General features: G+C 44.9%; 1 protein-coding gene across 1 annotated transcript in view; it reads left to right on the forward strand.

Annotated features, from left to right (window-relative positions):
- LOC119948895 (palmitoyltransferase ZDHHC1-like) overlaps positions 1-15,346 on the forward strand; it is a 67,968-nt gene that overhangs the window by 17,717 nt on the left and 34,905 nt on the right. The window contains 2 exon segments of the mRNA XM_038770430.1: positions 6,140-6,361; positions 13,562-13,740. Coding sequence (XP_038626358.1) covers positions 6,140-6,361; positions 13,562-13,740 — 401 coding nt within the window.

The following is a 15,346-nucleotide window of genomic DNA, read 5'->3' on the forward strand; positions in this document are numbered from 1 at the left end:
GCTGCGTTTTCATGCTCATTCTACTATATTTGGGGGCAAGAGGAAGCATAAGTCATTGTTTGGAAATTTAGGGTGTTTTCCTGTAACAAGGAAGTTGTGGTCTTCCAAGTCTATCGTACTTTCCCGAGTGCTTAGAACAGGGCTCTGCACGGAGTAAGTGTTGAATGAATGCTCTGGATATGTTGATTCTTCGAGAACCTGCTACGATGGGAAAGCCAGATTACCGTAGCCACTGATTCATTAGCAATTAATTGGTTAGGGGATAGATAATTCAAAGTCTCCTACATTACTACGACTACTAATAATAATGTTTTATTATTTGTTAAGTGCTGGGGGGGATACAAGGTGATCAGGTTGTCCCACGTGGGGCTCACAGTCTTAATCCCCATTTTCCAGATGAGGGAACTGAGGCCCAGAGAAGTGAAGTAACTTGCCCAAAGTCACCCAGCTGGCAAGTGGCGGAGTCAGGATTAGAACCCACGACCTCTGGCTCCCAAGCCCGGGCTCTTTCCACTGAGCCACGCTGCTTCTCAATGGCCCCAAAATGACCAACAGGACCATTAAAGCTTTAGTCCCCAAAAGGCAATCTTCTATGTTAATAACTTCTGAATTTTGAAGGCGGGAATTACCCAATGTCACAAAAATTCCCCTGCTTCAAGGGTTTCATTTTCTGTACTAGAAAATTGTTCTAGTTATAGTATTGAAACTGGTTGGATGAATTGCTTTTTCGGTGGCAATTCCAAATCCCAACCCCAAATCACTCTACTAAATTGACCCGACATGACCTAAGCCCCCATCTCTTTTTTTTTAATGGTATTTGTTAAACTCCTACTATGTGCCAGCCACCTTACCATGGGGCTTACGGTCTTAATCCTCATTTCATGGATGAGGAAAGCGAGGCACAGAAAATGAAGTAACTCTCCCAAGGACACAGAGCAGATAAGTGGCGGAGCTGGGATCGGAATCTGTGGTCCTGATTTCAGGGCTTCAGTTCAGCCTGCTGGTTTCCCAGAATAATAATAATGATGGCATTTATTAAGTGCTTACTATGTGCAAAGCACTGTTCTAAGCGCTGGGAAGGTCACAAGACGATCAGGCTGTCCCACGGGGGGCTCGCAGTCTTAATCCCCATTTTACAGATGAGGGAACTGAGGCCCAGAGAAGTTAAATGACTTGCCCAAAGTCACACAGCAGACAAGTGGTGGAGCTGGGATTAGAACCCATGACCTCTGAACTCCCAAGCCCATATTCTTTCCACTGTAAGCTCGTTCTGGGCAGGAAATAATAATAATAATAATAATGGCATTTATTTAGCGCTTACTATGTGCCAAGAACTGTTCTAAGCATTATTGTACTCTCCAAGTGCTCTACAAACAGTAAGCACTCAATAAGTACGAATGAATGAATGCTGCTTCTCAACCTTCACAGCAGACCAGTCTAATTCTTCCTCTATCATCACTTGATTACTAATAATGATCATTATAATTATGGTATTTTTTAAGCTCTTACTATGTGCCAAGCATTGTTCTAAGTGCTGGGGTAGATACAGAGTAATCAGGTGGTCCCACGTGGGGTTTACACTTTTAATCCCCATTTTACAGATGAGGTAATTGAGGCACAGAGAAGTGAAGTGACTTGCCCAAGGTCATCCAGCAGACAAGTAGCGGAGGCGGGATTAGAACCCACGTCCTCTGAATTCCAAGCCCGGGCTCTTTCCACTGAGCCACACTGCTCCTCATCAATCCCATCTGCATCGATCTCATCCTCACTCTTCTACCACGACTGCCCACTTCACTCCTCTAATGCCATCCTACTCACCGTGCCTCAGTGCTTGGCACATAGTAAGCGCTTAACAAATGCCATTATTATTATTATTATTATTATTATTATTATTATTGTTGTTGTTATTATTATTATTATTATTATTATTATTATTCTCGTCTCTGTCAGGGTCAGCCCTTTCCTCTCCCCCTCCCTCGTGCTGCTTGGAGCCTCCTCTTCTCAAGAGAAGCAGCTCAGTGGCTCAGAGGAAAGAGCCCGGGCTTTGGAGTCAGAGGTCACGGGTTCAAATCCAGACTCCACCACTTTTCAATCAATCAATCAATCAATCAATCGTATTTATTGAGCGCTTACTGTGTGCAGAGCACTGGACTAAGCGCTTGGGAAGTCCAAGTTGGCAACATATAGAGACAGTCCCTACCCAACAGCGGGCTCACAGTCTAAAAGGGGGAGACGGAGAACAAAACCAAACATACTAACAAAATAAAATAAATAGAATAGATATGTACAAGTAAAATAAATAAATAAATAAATAGAGTAATAAATATGTACAAACATATATATATACATATATACAGGTGCTGTGGGGAAGGGAAGGAGGTAAGATGGGGGGATGGAGAAGGGGAAAATAGGTTCTACCGAGATTTGAAATCGGATCACTGGATTCAAAGTCCACAGTGCTAACCATTACACTGTGGGACTTTGGGCAAGTCACTTCACTTCTCTGTGCCTCAGTTCCCTCATCTGGAAAATGGGGATGAAGGCTGTGAGCCCCGCGTGGGACAACCTGATCACCTTGTAACCTCCCCAGCGTTTAGAACAGTGCTTTGTACATAGTAAGCGCTTAATAAATGCCATTATTATTATTATTATCTGACACAGTCCCACTCTCTCCCCCTTCACAGCCCTTCTGAAATCACATCTCCTCCAGGAAGGCTTCCCTGACTAACCTCACGTCTCCTCACCCTATTTTTCCTCCCTACTCTATCAATCAGAAGCAAGCAGCGTGGCCTAGTGGGGAAAGCACGGTCCTGGGAGTCAGGGGACCTGGGTTCTAATCCCGGCTTCCCTACGTGCCTGCCGTGTGACCTTGGACAAGTCACTTCACTTCTCTGTGCCTCCGTTCCATCACCTGTGCTTTTAGCTTTAATTCTATTTGTTCTGACGACTTGACACCTGTCCACATGTCTGGTTTTGTTCTCTGTCTCCCCCTTCTAGACCGTGAGCCCGCTGTTGGGGAGGGACCGTCTCTAGATGTTGCCGACTTGTCCTTCCCAAGCACTTAGTACAGTGCTCTGCACGCAGTAAGCGCTCAATAAATACGACTGAATGAATGAATCTGCAAAATGGGAATTCAGTACCTGTTTTCCTACCTGCTTTGACTGTGAGCCCCATGTGGGGCCTGATTATCTTGTATCCAGAGCGTAGTATTTTTTATTTGGAGGTAGAGATCCTTAGTCTAGGAGAGATACTGAAATAAGTATCTTTCTCTTTTCTAGACAACTATTTTTTTATGGTACTTGTTAGGCCCTTACTATATGCCAGGCATGGTACTAAGCCCTGGGGTGGATACAAGCTGGTCAAGTTGGACACAGTCCTCGTCCCGTATGGAACTCACAATCTTAAGCCCCATTTTACAGAGGGGGGAACTGAGGCACCGAGAAGTGAAGCCACTCGCCCAAGGTCACGCAGCAGACACGTGGCAGAGCCGGGAATAGAACCCAGGTCCTCGGGATTTCCAGGCCCGGGCTCAAGGCGCTAGACCACGCTGCTTCTTGCGCTATTTTCCGCGAGGATGTGGGCAAAGAATGCTTCTTGGGGACTGAATGCCCTCGCATTTCTCAGCATGGGAGATTAAGGAGAGCCTAGTCAAATGTAGATAGAAAGGGTTGAAATTGTTCTTTCTCTAAATGTACCACTTCCTCCTTTCACTTGCCACTCTGACCCTGCCAGCAGATAATACCCAGAAGGTATTCTGGGTTTTGTAGGTTCTTTAAAATTCGAGAAACAACCAATGCAACCGCAAACAAAAACTCCTCACCATTTCACGGCTACCTCTGAAGCAGCCCATCACCTCGCTACTCTCCGACTACAGCCCAGCCGGGACACTTCACTCCCGTCAAGCCCGCCTTCTTCCATTCATTCATTCATTCATTCATTCAGTCGTATTTATGGAGCGCTTACTGTGTGCAGAGCACTGTACTAAGCGCTTGGGAAGTCCAAGTTGGCAACATATAGAGACGGTCCCTACCCAACAGTGGGCTCACAGTCTAGAAGGCCGTCGCCTCCGGGGGAGGAGACGGGAGTGGTGGGGGAGAGAAGAGATGTGGGCTCCCTTCTGTGAGCCCACTGTTGGGTAGGGACCGTCTCTATATGTTGCCAACTTGTGCTTCCCAAGTTCTCTGCACACAGTAAGCGCTCAATAAATACAATTGATTGATTGACTGATTGATTGATTGTGTCTCACTGGGCCTCCATCTCTCCTATTTCGCCCCTTTCCCGCTTTCTGCCTCCGGCCTGGAATGCCCTCCCTCCTCAAATCCCACAGACAATGACACTCCCCGGCTTCAAACCCTTATTGAGAGCACATCTCCTCCAAGAGGCCTTCCCTCCTTTCCTCTTCTCCCACTCCCGTCTGCATCACCCTGATTTTATCCCCTCTGTTCTATCCGTTCTCCCCCTTTTAGACTGTGAGCCCACTGTTGGGTAGGGACTGTCCCTATATGTTGCCAACTTGTCCTTCCCAAGCGCTTAGTACAGTGCTCTGCACACAGTAAGCGCTCAATAAATGCAATTGATGATGATGATGATGATGATGATAATGACACTTCCCGGCTTCAAACCCGTATTGAGAGCACATCTCCTCCAAGAGGCCTTCCCTCCTTTCCTCTTCTCCCACTCCCTTCTGCATCACCCTGATTTTATCCCCTCTGTTCTATCCCTTCTCCCCCTTTTAGACTGTGAGCCCACTGTTGGGTAGGGACCGTCTCTCTATGTTGCCAACTTGTCCTTCCCAAGCGCTTAGTACAGTGCTCTGCACACAGTAAGCGCTCAATAAATGCAATTGATGATGATGATGATGATGATAATGACACTTCCCGGCTTCAAACCCTTACTGAGAGCACATCTCCTCCAAGAGGCCTTCCCTCCTTTCCTCTTCTCCCACTCCCGTCTGCATCACCCTGATTTTATCCCCTCTGTTCTATCCGTTCTCCCCCTTTTAGACTGTGAGCCCACTGTTGGGTAGGGACTGTCCCTATATGTTGCCAACTTGTCCTTCCCAAGCGCTTAGTACAGTGCTCTGCACACAGTAAGCGCTCAATAAATGCAATTGATGATGATGATGATGATGATGATAATGACACTTCCCGGCTTCAAACCCGTATTGAGAGCACATCTCCTCCAAGAGGCCTTCCCTCCTTTCCTCTTCTCCCACTCCCGTCTGCATCACCCTGATTTTATCCCCTCCGTTCTATCCCTTCTCCCCGTTTTAGACTGTGAGCCCACTGTTGGGTAGGGACTGTCCCTATATGTTGCCAACTTGTCCTTCCCAAGCGCTTAGTACAGTGCTCTGCACACAGTGAGCGCTCAATAAATGCAATTGATGATGATGATGATGATGATAATGACACTTCCCGGCTTCAAACCCTTATTGAGAGCACATCTCCTCCAAGAGGCCTTCCCTCCTTTCCTCTTCTCCCACTCCCGTCTGCATCACCCTGATTTTATCCCCTCTGTTCTATCCCTTCTCGCCCTTTTAGACTGTGAGCCCACTGTTGGGTAGGGACTGTCTCTATATGTTGCCAACTTGTACTTCCCAAGCACTTAGTACAGTGCTCTGCACACAGTGAGCGCTCAATAAATGCAATTGATGATGATGATGATGATGATGATAATGACACTTCCCGGCTTCAAACCCTTATTGAGAGCACATCTCCTCCAAGAGGCCTTCCCTCCTTTCCTCTTCTCCCACTCCCGTCTGCATCACCCTGATTTTATCCCCTCTGTTCTATCCCTTCTCCCCCTTTTAGAGGGTGAGCCCACTGTTGGGTAGGGACCGTCTCTATATGTTGCCAACTTGTCCTTCCCAAGCGCTTAGTACAGTGCTCTGCACACAGATTGATGATGATGATCCCCCTCCCAGCCCCGCTGCGCTTACGTCCACATCCGTCCTTTATTATTTTATATTAATGTCTGTCTCCCACCCCCCGGTAGACTCTGAGCATGTCGTGGGTGGGAAACACGTCTTTTTACTGTTGCGTCTTCCTCTCCCAAGCGCTTGGTACAGTGCCCTGCGCAGCGTAAGGGCTCAATAAATACGACCGGATGAATGAATAAAATCCTGTTTCGTTTCTTACAGATGAAGTGCTTTGACCGAAGCTTAAGACGGGTTGGGCCGGAAGAGGAGCCGGGCAAAAGCGACGTGGTCTGCCCACCCCAGGGCTCGCGAGTGAACGGGTGGTCTCTACCCCTGCATTCCTTCCAGGGCATCGCGTGGGCCGTTTATTCGTACATGGCCGTGGTCGGATTCGGCATCTACATCCCTCTGTTGCCTTACGCCTGGAAACACGGGGCCTACACTGTATCCTTTGCAAGCGGCCCCACGGACGGATTCTCCTCTAGACTAGAAGCTTAATGCGGGAGGGGAACGTGTCTTTTCGTTGCTCTACTGTACTCTCCCGAGTGCTAGGAATAATAATAATAATATTTGTGGTATCTGTTAAGCTCTGTGCCAGCTACTGGACTGAGCGATGGAGTGGATACAAACAAATCGGGTTGGACGCGGTCCCTGTCACAGTCTCAGTCCCCACTTTAGAGATGACTTAGAGAAGCAGCGTGGCTCAGTGGAAAGAGCCCGGGCTTTGGAGTCAGAGGTCATGGGTTCAAATCCCGGCTCCGCCACTCGTCAGCTGGGTGACTTTGGGCAAGTGACTTCGCTTCTCTGGGCCTCAGTTCCCTCATCTGTAAAATGGGGATTAAGACTGTGAGCCCCCCTGGGACAACCTGATCATCTTGTAACCTGAACAGTGCTTTGCACATAGTAAGCACTTAATAAATGCCATCATCATCATGAGGGAACTGAGGCACAGCGAAGTGAAGTGACTTTTTCAATGGTCTTTGTTAAGTGCTTGCTATGTGCCAGGGACTGTACTAAGCACTGGGGTAATAATAATAATAATAATAATGATGGCATTTGTTAAGCGCTTACTATGTGCAAAGCACTGTTCTAAGCGCTGGGGGGATACAAGGTGATCAGGTTGTCCCACGTGGGGCTCACAGTCTTAATCCCCATTTTACAGATGAGGGAACTGAGGCACAGCGAAGTGAAGTGACTTTTTCAATGGTCTTTGTTAAGTGCTTACTATGTGTCAGGGACTGTACTAAGCACTGGGGTAATAATAATAATAATAATAATGATGGTATTTGTTAAGCGCTTACTATGTGCAAAGCACTGTTCTAAGCGCTGGGGGGATGCAAGGTGATCAGGTTGTCCCACGTGGGGCTCACAGTCTTAATCCCCATTTTACAGATGAGGGAACTGAGGCACAGAGAAGTGAAGTGACTTGCCCAAAGTCACACAGCTGACAATTGGCCGAGCCGGGATTCGAACCCATGGCCTCTGACTCCAAACCCCGGGCTCTTTCCACTGAGCCACGCTGTTGGACATGGTCCCTTTCTCATGTTGGGTTCACAGTCTCCAGACGAGGTTCATTCATTCATTCACTCAATCGTATTTATTGAGCGCTTCCTGTGTGCAGAGCACTGTACTAAGCGCTTGGGAAGTACAAGTCGGCAACTATAGAGACGGTCCCTACCCGACAACGGGCTCACAGTCTAGAAGGGGGGGACAGACAACAAAACAAAACATGGAGACAGGTGTCAAAATCGCCAGAACAAATAGAATTAAAGCACGAGGTAGTAACTGAGGCACAGCGAAGTAGTAATTATAATAATGAAGATGGTATTTGTTAAGTGCTTACTAGGTGTCAAGCGCTGTTCTAAGCACTGGGGTACAGACAAGATAATCTGACTGGACCCAGTCTCTGTCCCACAGTAGGGCTCACAGTCTTAATCCCATTTTGCAGGTGAAGGAACTGAGGCACAGAGACGTTAAGTGACTTGCCCAAGGTCACACAGCAGGTAAATGGCAGAGCCAAGATTAGAACCCAGAGCTTAACAACTACCATCATCATTATTACTATTATTATTGTTATTATTATATCATGGCTCCTCACTGGTTTCCCTGCCTCCATCCTCTCCCCCTCCGATCCACACCGCACTCGTTGCCCAGATCATTCTAAAAAATCAGGGAGTTTTGGGCGGGTTTTTTTTGTTGAATGCTATTTCATCATCATCATCATCATCAATCGTATTTATTGAGCGCGTACTGTGTGCAGAGCACTGTGCTAAGCGCTTGGGAAGTCCAAGTTGGCAACATCTAGAGACGGTCCCTACCCAACAGCGGGCTCACAGTCTAAAAGGGGGAGACATAGAACAAAACCCAACATACTAACAAAATAAAATAAATAGAATAGATATGTACAGGACAGTGTACATATTGTTAAGCACTTACTATGTGTCAGGTACTGTTCTAAGCGCTGGAGTAGATACAAAGTAAACAGGTTGGACACAGTCCCTGTCCCATGTAGGGCTCACAGTCTTAATCTCCATTTTATTAATAATAATTATAATGGCATTTATTTATAGTAAGCATAAGGCATTATAGGCATTTATAGGCATTTATAGTAAGCGTAAGTGCTTACTATGTGCAAAGCACTGTTCAAATAATAATAATAATAATGGCATTTATTAAGTGCTTACTATGTGCAAAGCACTGTTCAAATAATAATAATAATAATGGCATTTATTAAGTGCTTACTATGTGCAAAGCACTGTTCTAATAATAATAATAATGGCATTTATTAAGTGCTTACTATGTGCAAAGCACTGTTCTAATAATAATAATAATGGCATTTATTAAGTGCTTACTATGCACGAAGCACTGTTCTAATAGTAATAATAATAATAACGGCATTTATTAAGTTCTTACTATGTGCAAAGCACTGTTCTAATAATAATAATAATAATAATAATAATGGCATTTATTAAGTGCTTGCTATGTGCAAAGCACTGTTCTAATAATAATAATACTAATGGCATTTATTAAGTTCTTACTATGTGCAAAGCACTGTTCTAATAGTAATAATAATAATAATAATGACATTTATTAAGTGCTTACTATGTGCAAAGCACTGTTCTAATAATAATAATAAGGGCATTTATTAAGTGCTTACTATGTGCAAAGCACTGTTCTAATAATAATAATAATGGCATTTATTAAGTGCTTACTATGCACAAAGCACTGTTCTAATAGTAATAATAATAATAATGGCATTTATTAAGTGCTTACTATGTGCAAAGCACTGTTCTAATAATAATAATACTAATGGCATTTATTAAGTTCTTACTATGTGCAAAGCACTGTTCTAATAGTAATAATAATAATAATGGCATTTATTAAGTGCTTACTATGTGCAAAGCACTGTTCTAATAATAATAATAATGGCATTTATTAAGTGCTTACTATGTGCAAAGCAGTGTTCTAATAATAATAATGGAATTTATTAAGTGCTTACTATGTGCAAAGCACTGTTCTAATAACAATAATGGCATTTATTAAGTGCTTACTACATGCAAAGCACTGTTCTAAGCACTGGGGAGGATACAAGGTGATCAGGTTGTCCCACTTGGGGCTCACAGTCTTCATCCCCATTTTCCAGATGAGGGAACAGAGAGAAGTGAAGTGACTTGCCCAAAGTCACCCAGGTGACAATTGGCGGAGCCGGGATTTGAACCCATGACCTCTGACTCCAAAGCCCGGGCTCTTTCCACTGAGCCACGCTGCTTCTCTAAGTGAGCCCTGCGTGGGCCAACCTGATCGTCTTGTATCCCCCCAATCAATCAATCAATCAATCAGTCAATCGTATTTATTGAGCGCTTACTGTGTGCAGAGCACTGTACTAAGCACTTGGGAAGTCCAAGTTGGCAACATATAGAGACAGTCCCTACCCAACAGTGGGCTCACAGTCTAAAAGACTCCCCCCAGGGCTTAGAACAGTGCTTTGCACATAGTAAGCGCTTAACAAATGCCATCATCATTATAGTTATTAATCCCCATTTTCCAGATGAGGTCACTGAGGCTCAGAGAAGTGAAGTGACTTACCCAAGGTCACACAGCAGGCAGGGGGAGGAGCCGGGATTGGAACCCATGACCACTGACGCCAAAGCCCGGGCTCGCTTCTTCTTCTGTCGGCCCACTGAGCTGGGCAGCCCACTAGGGACCGTCTCTAGAGGTTGCCAACTTGGACTTCCCAAGCGCTTAGTACAGTGCTCTGCACACGGTAAGTGCTCAATAAATACTTCTAGACTGTGAGCCCGTTGTTGGGTAGGGACCGTCTCTAGATGTTGCCGACTTGGACTTCCCAAGCGCTTAGTACAGTGCTCTGCACGCAGTAAGCGCTCAATAAATACGGTTGAATGAATGAATGAATGAATCACCTCTCTGCAGGGTCTGTGGTCTTAGCCTTAGGTAAATAATAATAATAATAATAATAATAATGGCATTTATTAAGCGCTTACTATGGGCAAAGCACTGTTCTAAGCGCTGGGGAGTTTACAAGGTGATGAGGTTGAGAAGAGGCCTGGTGGAGAGGAGCTGAGCTGAAGCATAAAATACCCAAGCGCTTAGTACAGTGCTCTGCACACAGTAAGCGCTCGATTTATTTTGTTAGTGTGTTTGGTTTGGTTCTCTGGCTCCCCCTTTTAGACTGGGAGCCCACTGTTGGGTAGGGACTGTCTCCATATGTTGCCAATTTGGACTTCCCAAGCGCTTAGTACAGTGCTCTGCACACAGTAAGCGCTCAATAAATACGACTGAATGAATGAATGAATGAGTGAATATGGCTAGAACAGAAGTATTAAGTGTTTAAAAGAGTACAGGCCGTGCCAGCCTAGGAGTCCACAGTCCAATGAGAGAAACAAAATGAATTCACCTGTATATATGTATATATGTTTGTCCATATTTATTACTCTATTTATTTATTTTACTTGTACATATCTGTTCTATTTATTTTATTTTGTTAGTATGTTTGGTTTTGTTCTCTGTCTCCCCCTTTTAGACTGTGAGCCCGCTGTTGGGTAGGGACTGTCTCTATATGTTGCCAAGTTGTACTTCCCAAGCGCTTAGTACAGTGCTCTGCACATAGTAAGCGCTCAATAAATATGATTGATGATGATGATGATGATAAATACGATTGAATGAGTGAATGAATGAATGAATAAAATACCGATTGCATTCTCAGCTTTGGGGCTGAGGAGAAATCTGCCCTTCAGTTTGATCCTTAGAGAAGCAGCATGGCTCAGTGGGAAAGAGCCCGGGCTTTGGAGTGAGAGGTCATGGGTTCAAATCCCGGCTCCGCCACTTGTCAGCTGGGTGACTTTGGGCAAGTCACTTCACTTCCCTGGGCCTCAGTTCCCTCATCTGGAAAATGGGGATGAAGACTGGGAGCCCCACGTGGGACGACCTCATCACCTTGTATCCCCCCGGTGCTTAGAATCAATCAATCAATCGTATTTATTGAGCGCTTACTATGTGCAGAGCACTGTACTAAGCGCTTGGGAAGTACAAATTGGCAACACATAGAGACAGTCCCTACCCAACATTGGGCTCACAGTCTAAAAGGGGGAGAAAGAGAACAGAACCATACATACCAACAAAATAAAATAAATAGGATAGAAATGTACAAGTAAAATAAATAAATAAATAAATAGAGTAATAAATAAATAAATAGAGTAATAAATAAATAGAGTAATAACAGCGCTATTACAGCAGTTAGAACAGCGCTTTGCACATAGTAAGCGCTTAATAAATGCCATTATTATTATTATTATTATAAGGCATTAGTTTCTTTTTTTTCTCTCTATTTCAACAGGAACATTTGCTCCCTCTGAAAGACGACAGGAGAAAAGGTGGTTAACAGAGTTATGAAAAGGGAGTGTGTCAATCGGGGAGTAATTTATTCACTATTTATTTACCCAAAATGGGATTGTTGCTAGGAAGTAGGAAGGGGGGGTCTGTCCACTATTCTCCCAAGCTCCCTGATGGCTGAGACTCTGAGTTCTTGAAACTACCTTTCCTTCCGTAGAGAAAAATCGCAGGCGACGACTATTTCAGGCCTTAACTCCTTTGCTGCTAAGGCCTTTATCCGGTAGGCTGCGAACTCGGATAGTTATAGCTTTTCCATTTCGATTTAATGTCCTTATCTGATGGGACATTAAATGTCCTAATGTCCTTATCTTATCCTGTATATATGTATATATGTTTGTACATATTTTTTTTTACTCTATTTACTTAATTTATTTGTACATATCTATTCTATTTATTTTATTTTGTTAGTATGTTTGGTTTTGTTCTCTGCCTCCCCCTTTTAGACTGTGAGCCCACTGTTGGGTAGGGACTGTCTCTACATGTTGCCAATTTGCCCAAGCGCTTAGTACAGTGCTCTGCACATAGTAAGCGCTCAATAAATACGATTGATGATGATGATGATGATGATGATGATAGGCTCTAACTGAGCGTTCGAAGAGCTGCCACAATCCTGGCTGAATCGCCAGAAGATCTGGTATTCCTGCCAGGAAAATACATGAGAGTATTAAAACGGTATTTATTTCAAACTCACTCACGCAAAAAATGAATGCCTGTTCCAAGCGGCTTTCTCTCCTGAGAGACGAGGCGTTCGAAGCTCACGTTTGCGAAGGTCCGGCTTGAAAAGTGTCGATGTTGTAGTTGTGTGTGTCCAGGTTTGCAGAAAATGACTCTCCACCCCTTCTCGGGTGGCGAGAGCCAAAGCGTTGGACATTTAGCCTGCAGTTAACCTTATTTTTCCTGTAAAAGAGCAAGGAAATCAATTTCTGTCCTCCCTTAATGAGTGGGGAGAAATGCCCGCAGCCCTCCTCAGTCCATCAGTAGAGAAACAGCTCGGTAGAGAAGTTCAGCGGAAAGAGCCCAGGCTCTGGAGTCCGAGGTCATGGGTTCAAATCCCGGCTCCACCAATTGTCTGCTGTGGGACTTTGGGCAAGTCCCTTCACTTCTCTGTGCCTCAGTTACCTCATCTGTAAACTGGGGATTAAGACTGTGACCCCCCCCCCCCGCCCCACCTGATCACCTTGTAACCACCCCAGCGCTTAGAACAGTGCTTTGCACATAGTAATGGCTTAATAAATGCCATCATTATTATTCATTCATTCATTCATTCAATCGTATTTAGTGAGCGCTTACTGTGTGCAGAGCACTGGACTAAGCGCTCGGGAAGTACAAACTGGCAACAGATGGAGACGGTCCCTACTCAACAACGGGCTCACAGTCTACAACCTGATCACCGTCAGTCGTATTTATTGAGCGCTTACTATGTGCAGAGCACTGTACAACCTGATCACCTTGTATCCCCCCCCAGCGCTTAGAACAGTGCTTTGCCATACTAAGCGCTTAACAAATGCCATTATTATAATCATTATTATTAGAAGCGGAGAGACAGGCGATGAAACAAACCAAGTAGGCAGGCGTCTATTATCTAGAATAAAAAATATTATTAGTATTATATTAAAATAAGTGCTTAACATCATCATCATCATCATCATCATCATTATTATTATTATTATTATTATTATTGTTATTATTTGGCCGCTCCCTGGCTCCACATCTCCTTGACCAGCCCCTCCTCAGGTCGTGGGTGCGGTGTTTGCTTTTCACTTGATCATCCACCTCGCCGCCGTGACCATCGACCCCGCCGACCCGAACGTCCGCAGCAAGAAGGATTACGGTCATCCCATGCCCGCCTTGGACAGGAGCAAGCACAAGCATGCCATCCAAAACCAATACTGCCATCTGTGCCAAGTCTCCGTGTAAGTTGGCAGACCCCGACGGGAGGATATCTCCAAAACTTAGGCCTTCTCCCGTCACCCTCACCTCAGTGGCTCCCAGTTCCCCTCAAGGCCCCACGAGCCCTACACGGGACAGGAAGCGCATCTCAATCAATCAATCAATCAATCAATCGATCGTATTTATTGAGCGCTTACTATGTGCAGAGCACTGGACTAAGCGCTTGGGAAGTCCAAGTTGGCAACATATAGAGACAGTCCCTACCCAGCAGTGGGCTCACAGTCTAAAAGGGGGAGACGGAGAACGAAACCAAAGGTACTAACAAAGTAAAATAAATAGAATAGATATGTACAAGTAAAATCAATAAATAGAGTAATAAATATGTACAAAGATATATCCATATAGACAGGTGCTGTGGGGAAGGGAAGGAGGTAAGATGGGGGGAATGGAGAGGGGGACGAGGGGGATGACGTTGTAATAATAATGATAATGACGGTCTATAATAATGATGATGGTATATGTTGCCAACTTGTACTTCCCAAGCGCTCAGTCCAGTGCTCTGCCCACAGTAAGCGCTCAATAAATACAATGGATTGATTGATTTGTTAAGCGCTTAGTGTGCAAAGCACTGTCCTAAGTGCTGGGGGGAAATAACACCTTGTCAGGTTTTTATTTTTTTTGATGGCATCTATTAAGCGCTTACTATGTGCAAGGCACTGTTCTAAGTGCTGGAGAGTAATAACACCTTGTCAGGTTTTTATTTTTTTTTTTGATGGCATCTATTAAGCGCTTACTATGTGCAAGGCACTGTTCTAAGTGCTGGAGAGTAATAACACCTTGTCAGGTTTTTATTTTTTATTTTTTGATGGCATCTATTAAGCACTTACTATGTGCAAGGCACTGTTCTAAGTGCTGGAGAGTAATAACACCTTGTCAGGTTTTTATTTTTTTTTATGGCATCTATTAAGCGCTTACTATGTGCAAAGCGCAGTTCTAAGCGCTGGGGAGTTTACAGGGTGATCAGGTTGTCCCACGGGGGGCTCACAGTCTTCATCCCCGTTTTACAGATGAGGGAACTGAGGCCCAGAGAAGTGAAGCGACTTGCCCAAAGTCACACAGCTGACAAGTGGCAGAGCCGGGATTTGAACCGATGACCTCTGACTCCAAAGCCCGGGCTCTTTCCAATCAATCAATCAATCAGTTGTATTTATTGAGCACTTACTGTGTGCAGAGCACTGTACTAAGCGCTTGGGAAGTACAAATTGGCAACATATAGAGACAGTCTCTACCCAACAGTGGAAGGGGGAGACAGAGAACAAAACCAAACATACTAACAAAATAAAATAAATAGGATTGTCCCCTGTGGGGCTCACACTCTTAATCCCCATCTTACAGATGAGGTAACTGAGGCACAGAAAAGTCAAGCGGCTTGCCCAAAGTCACACAGCTGACAATTGGTGGAGCTGGGATTAGAATCCATGACCTCTGACTCCCAAGCTTGGGCTCTTTCCACTGAGCCACGCTGCTTCCCACGGGATTGTCCCCCGTGGGGCTCACACTCTTAATCCCCATCTTACAGATGAGGGAACTGAGGCACAGAAAAGTCAAGCGGCTTGCCCAAAGTCACAC

The sequence above is a fragment of the Tachyglossus aculeatus genome, chromosome X3, assembly GCF_015852505.1.
Source record: "Tachyglossus aculeatus isolate mTacAcu1 chromosome X3, mTacAcu1.pri, whole genome shotgun sequence".
NCBI classification, from domain to species: Eukaryota; Metazoa; Chordata; class Mammalia; order Monotremata; family Tachyglossidae; genus Tachyglossus; species Tachyglossus aculeatus.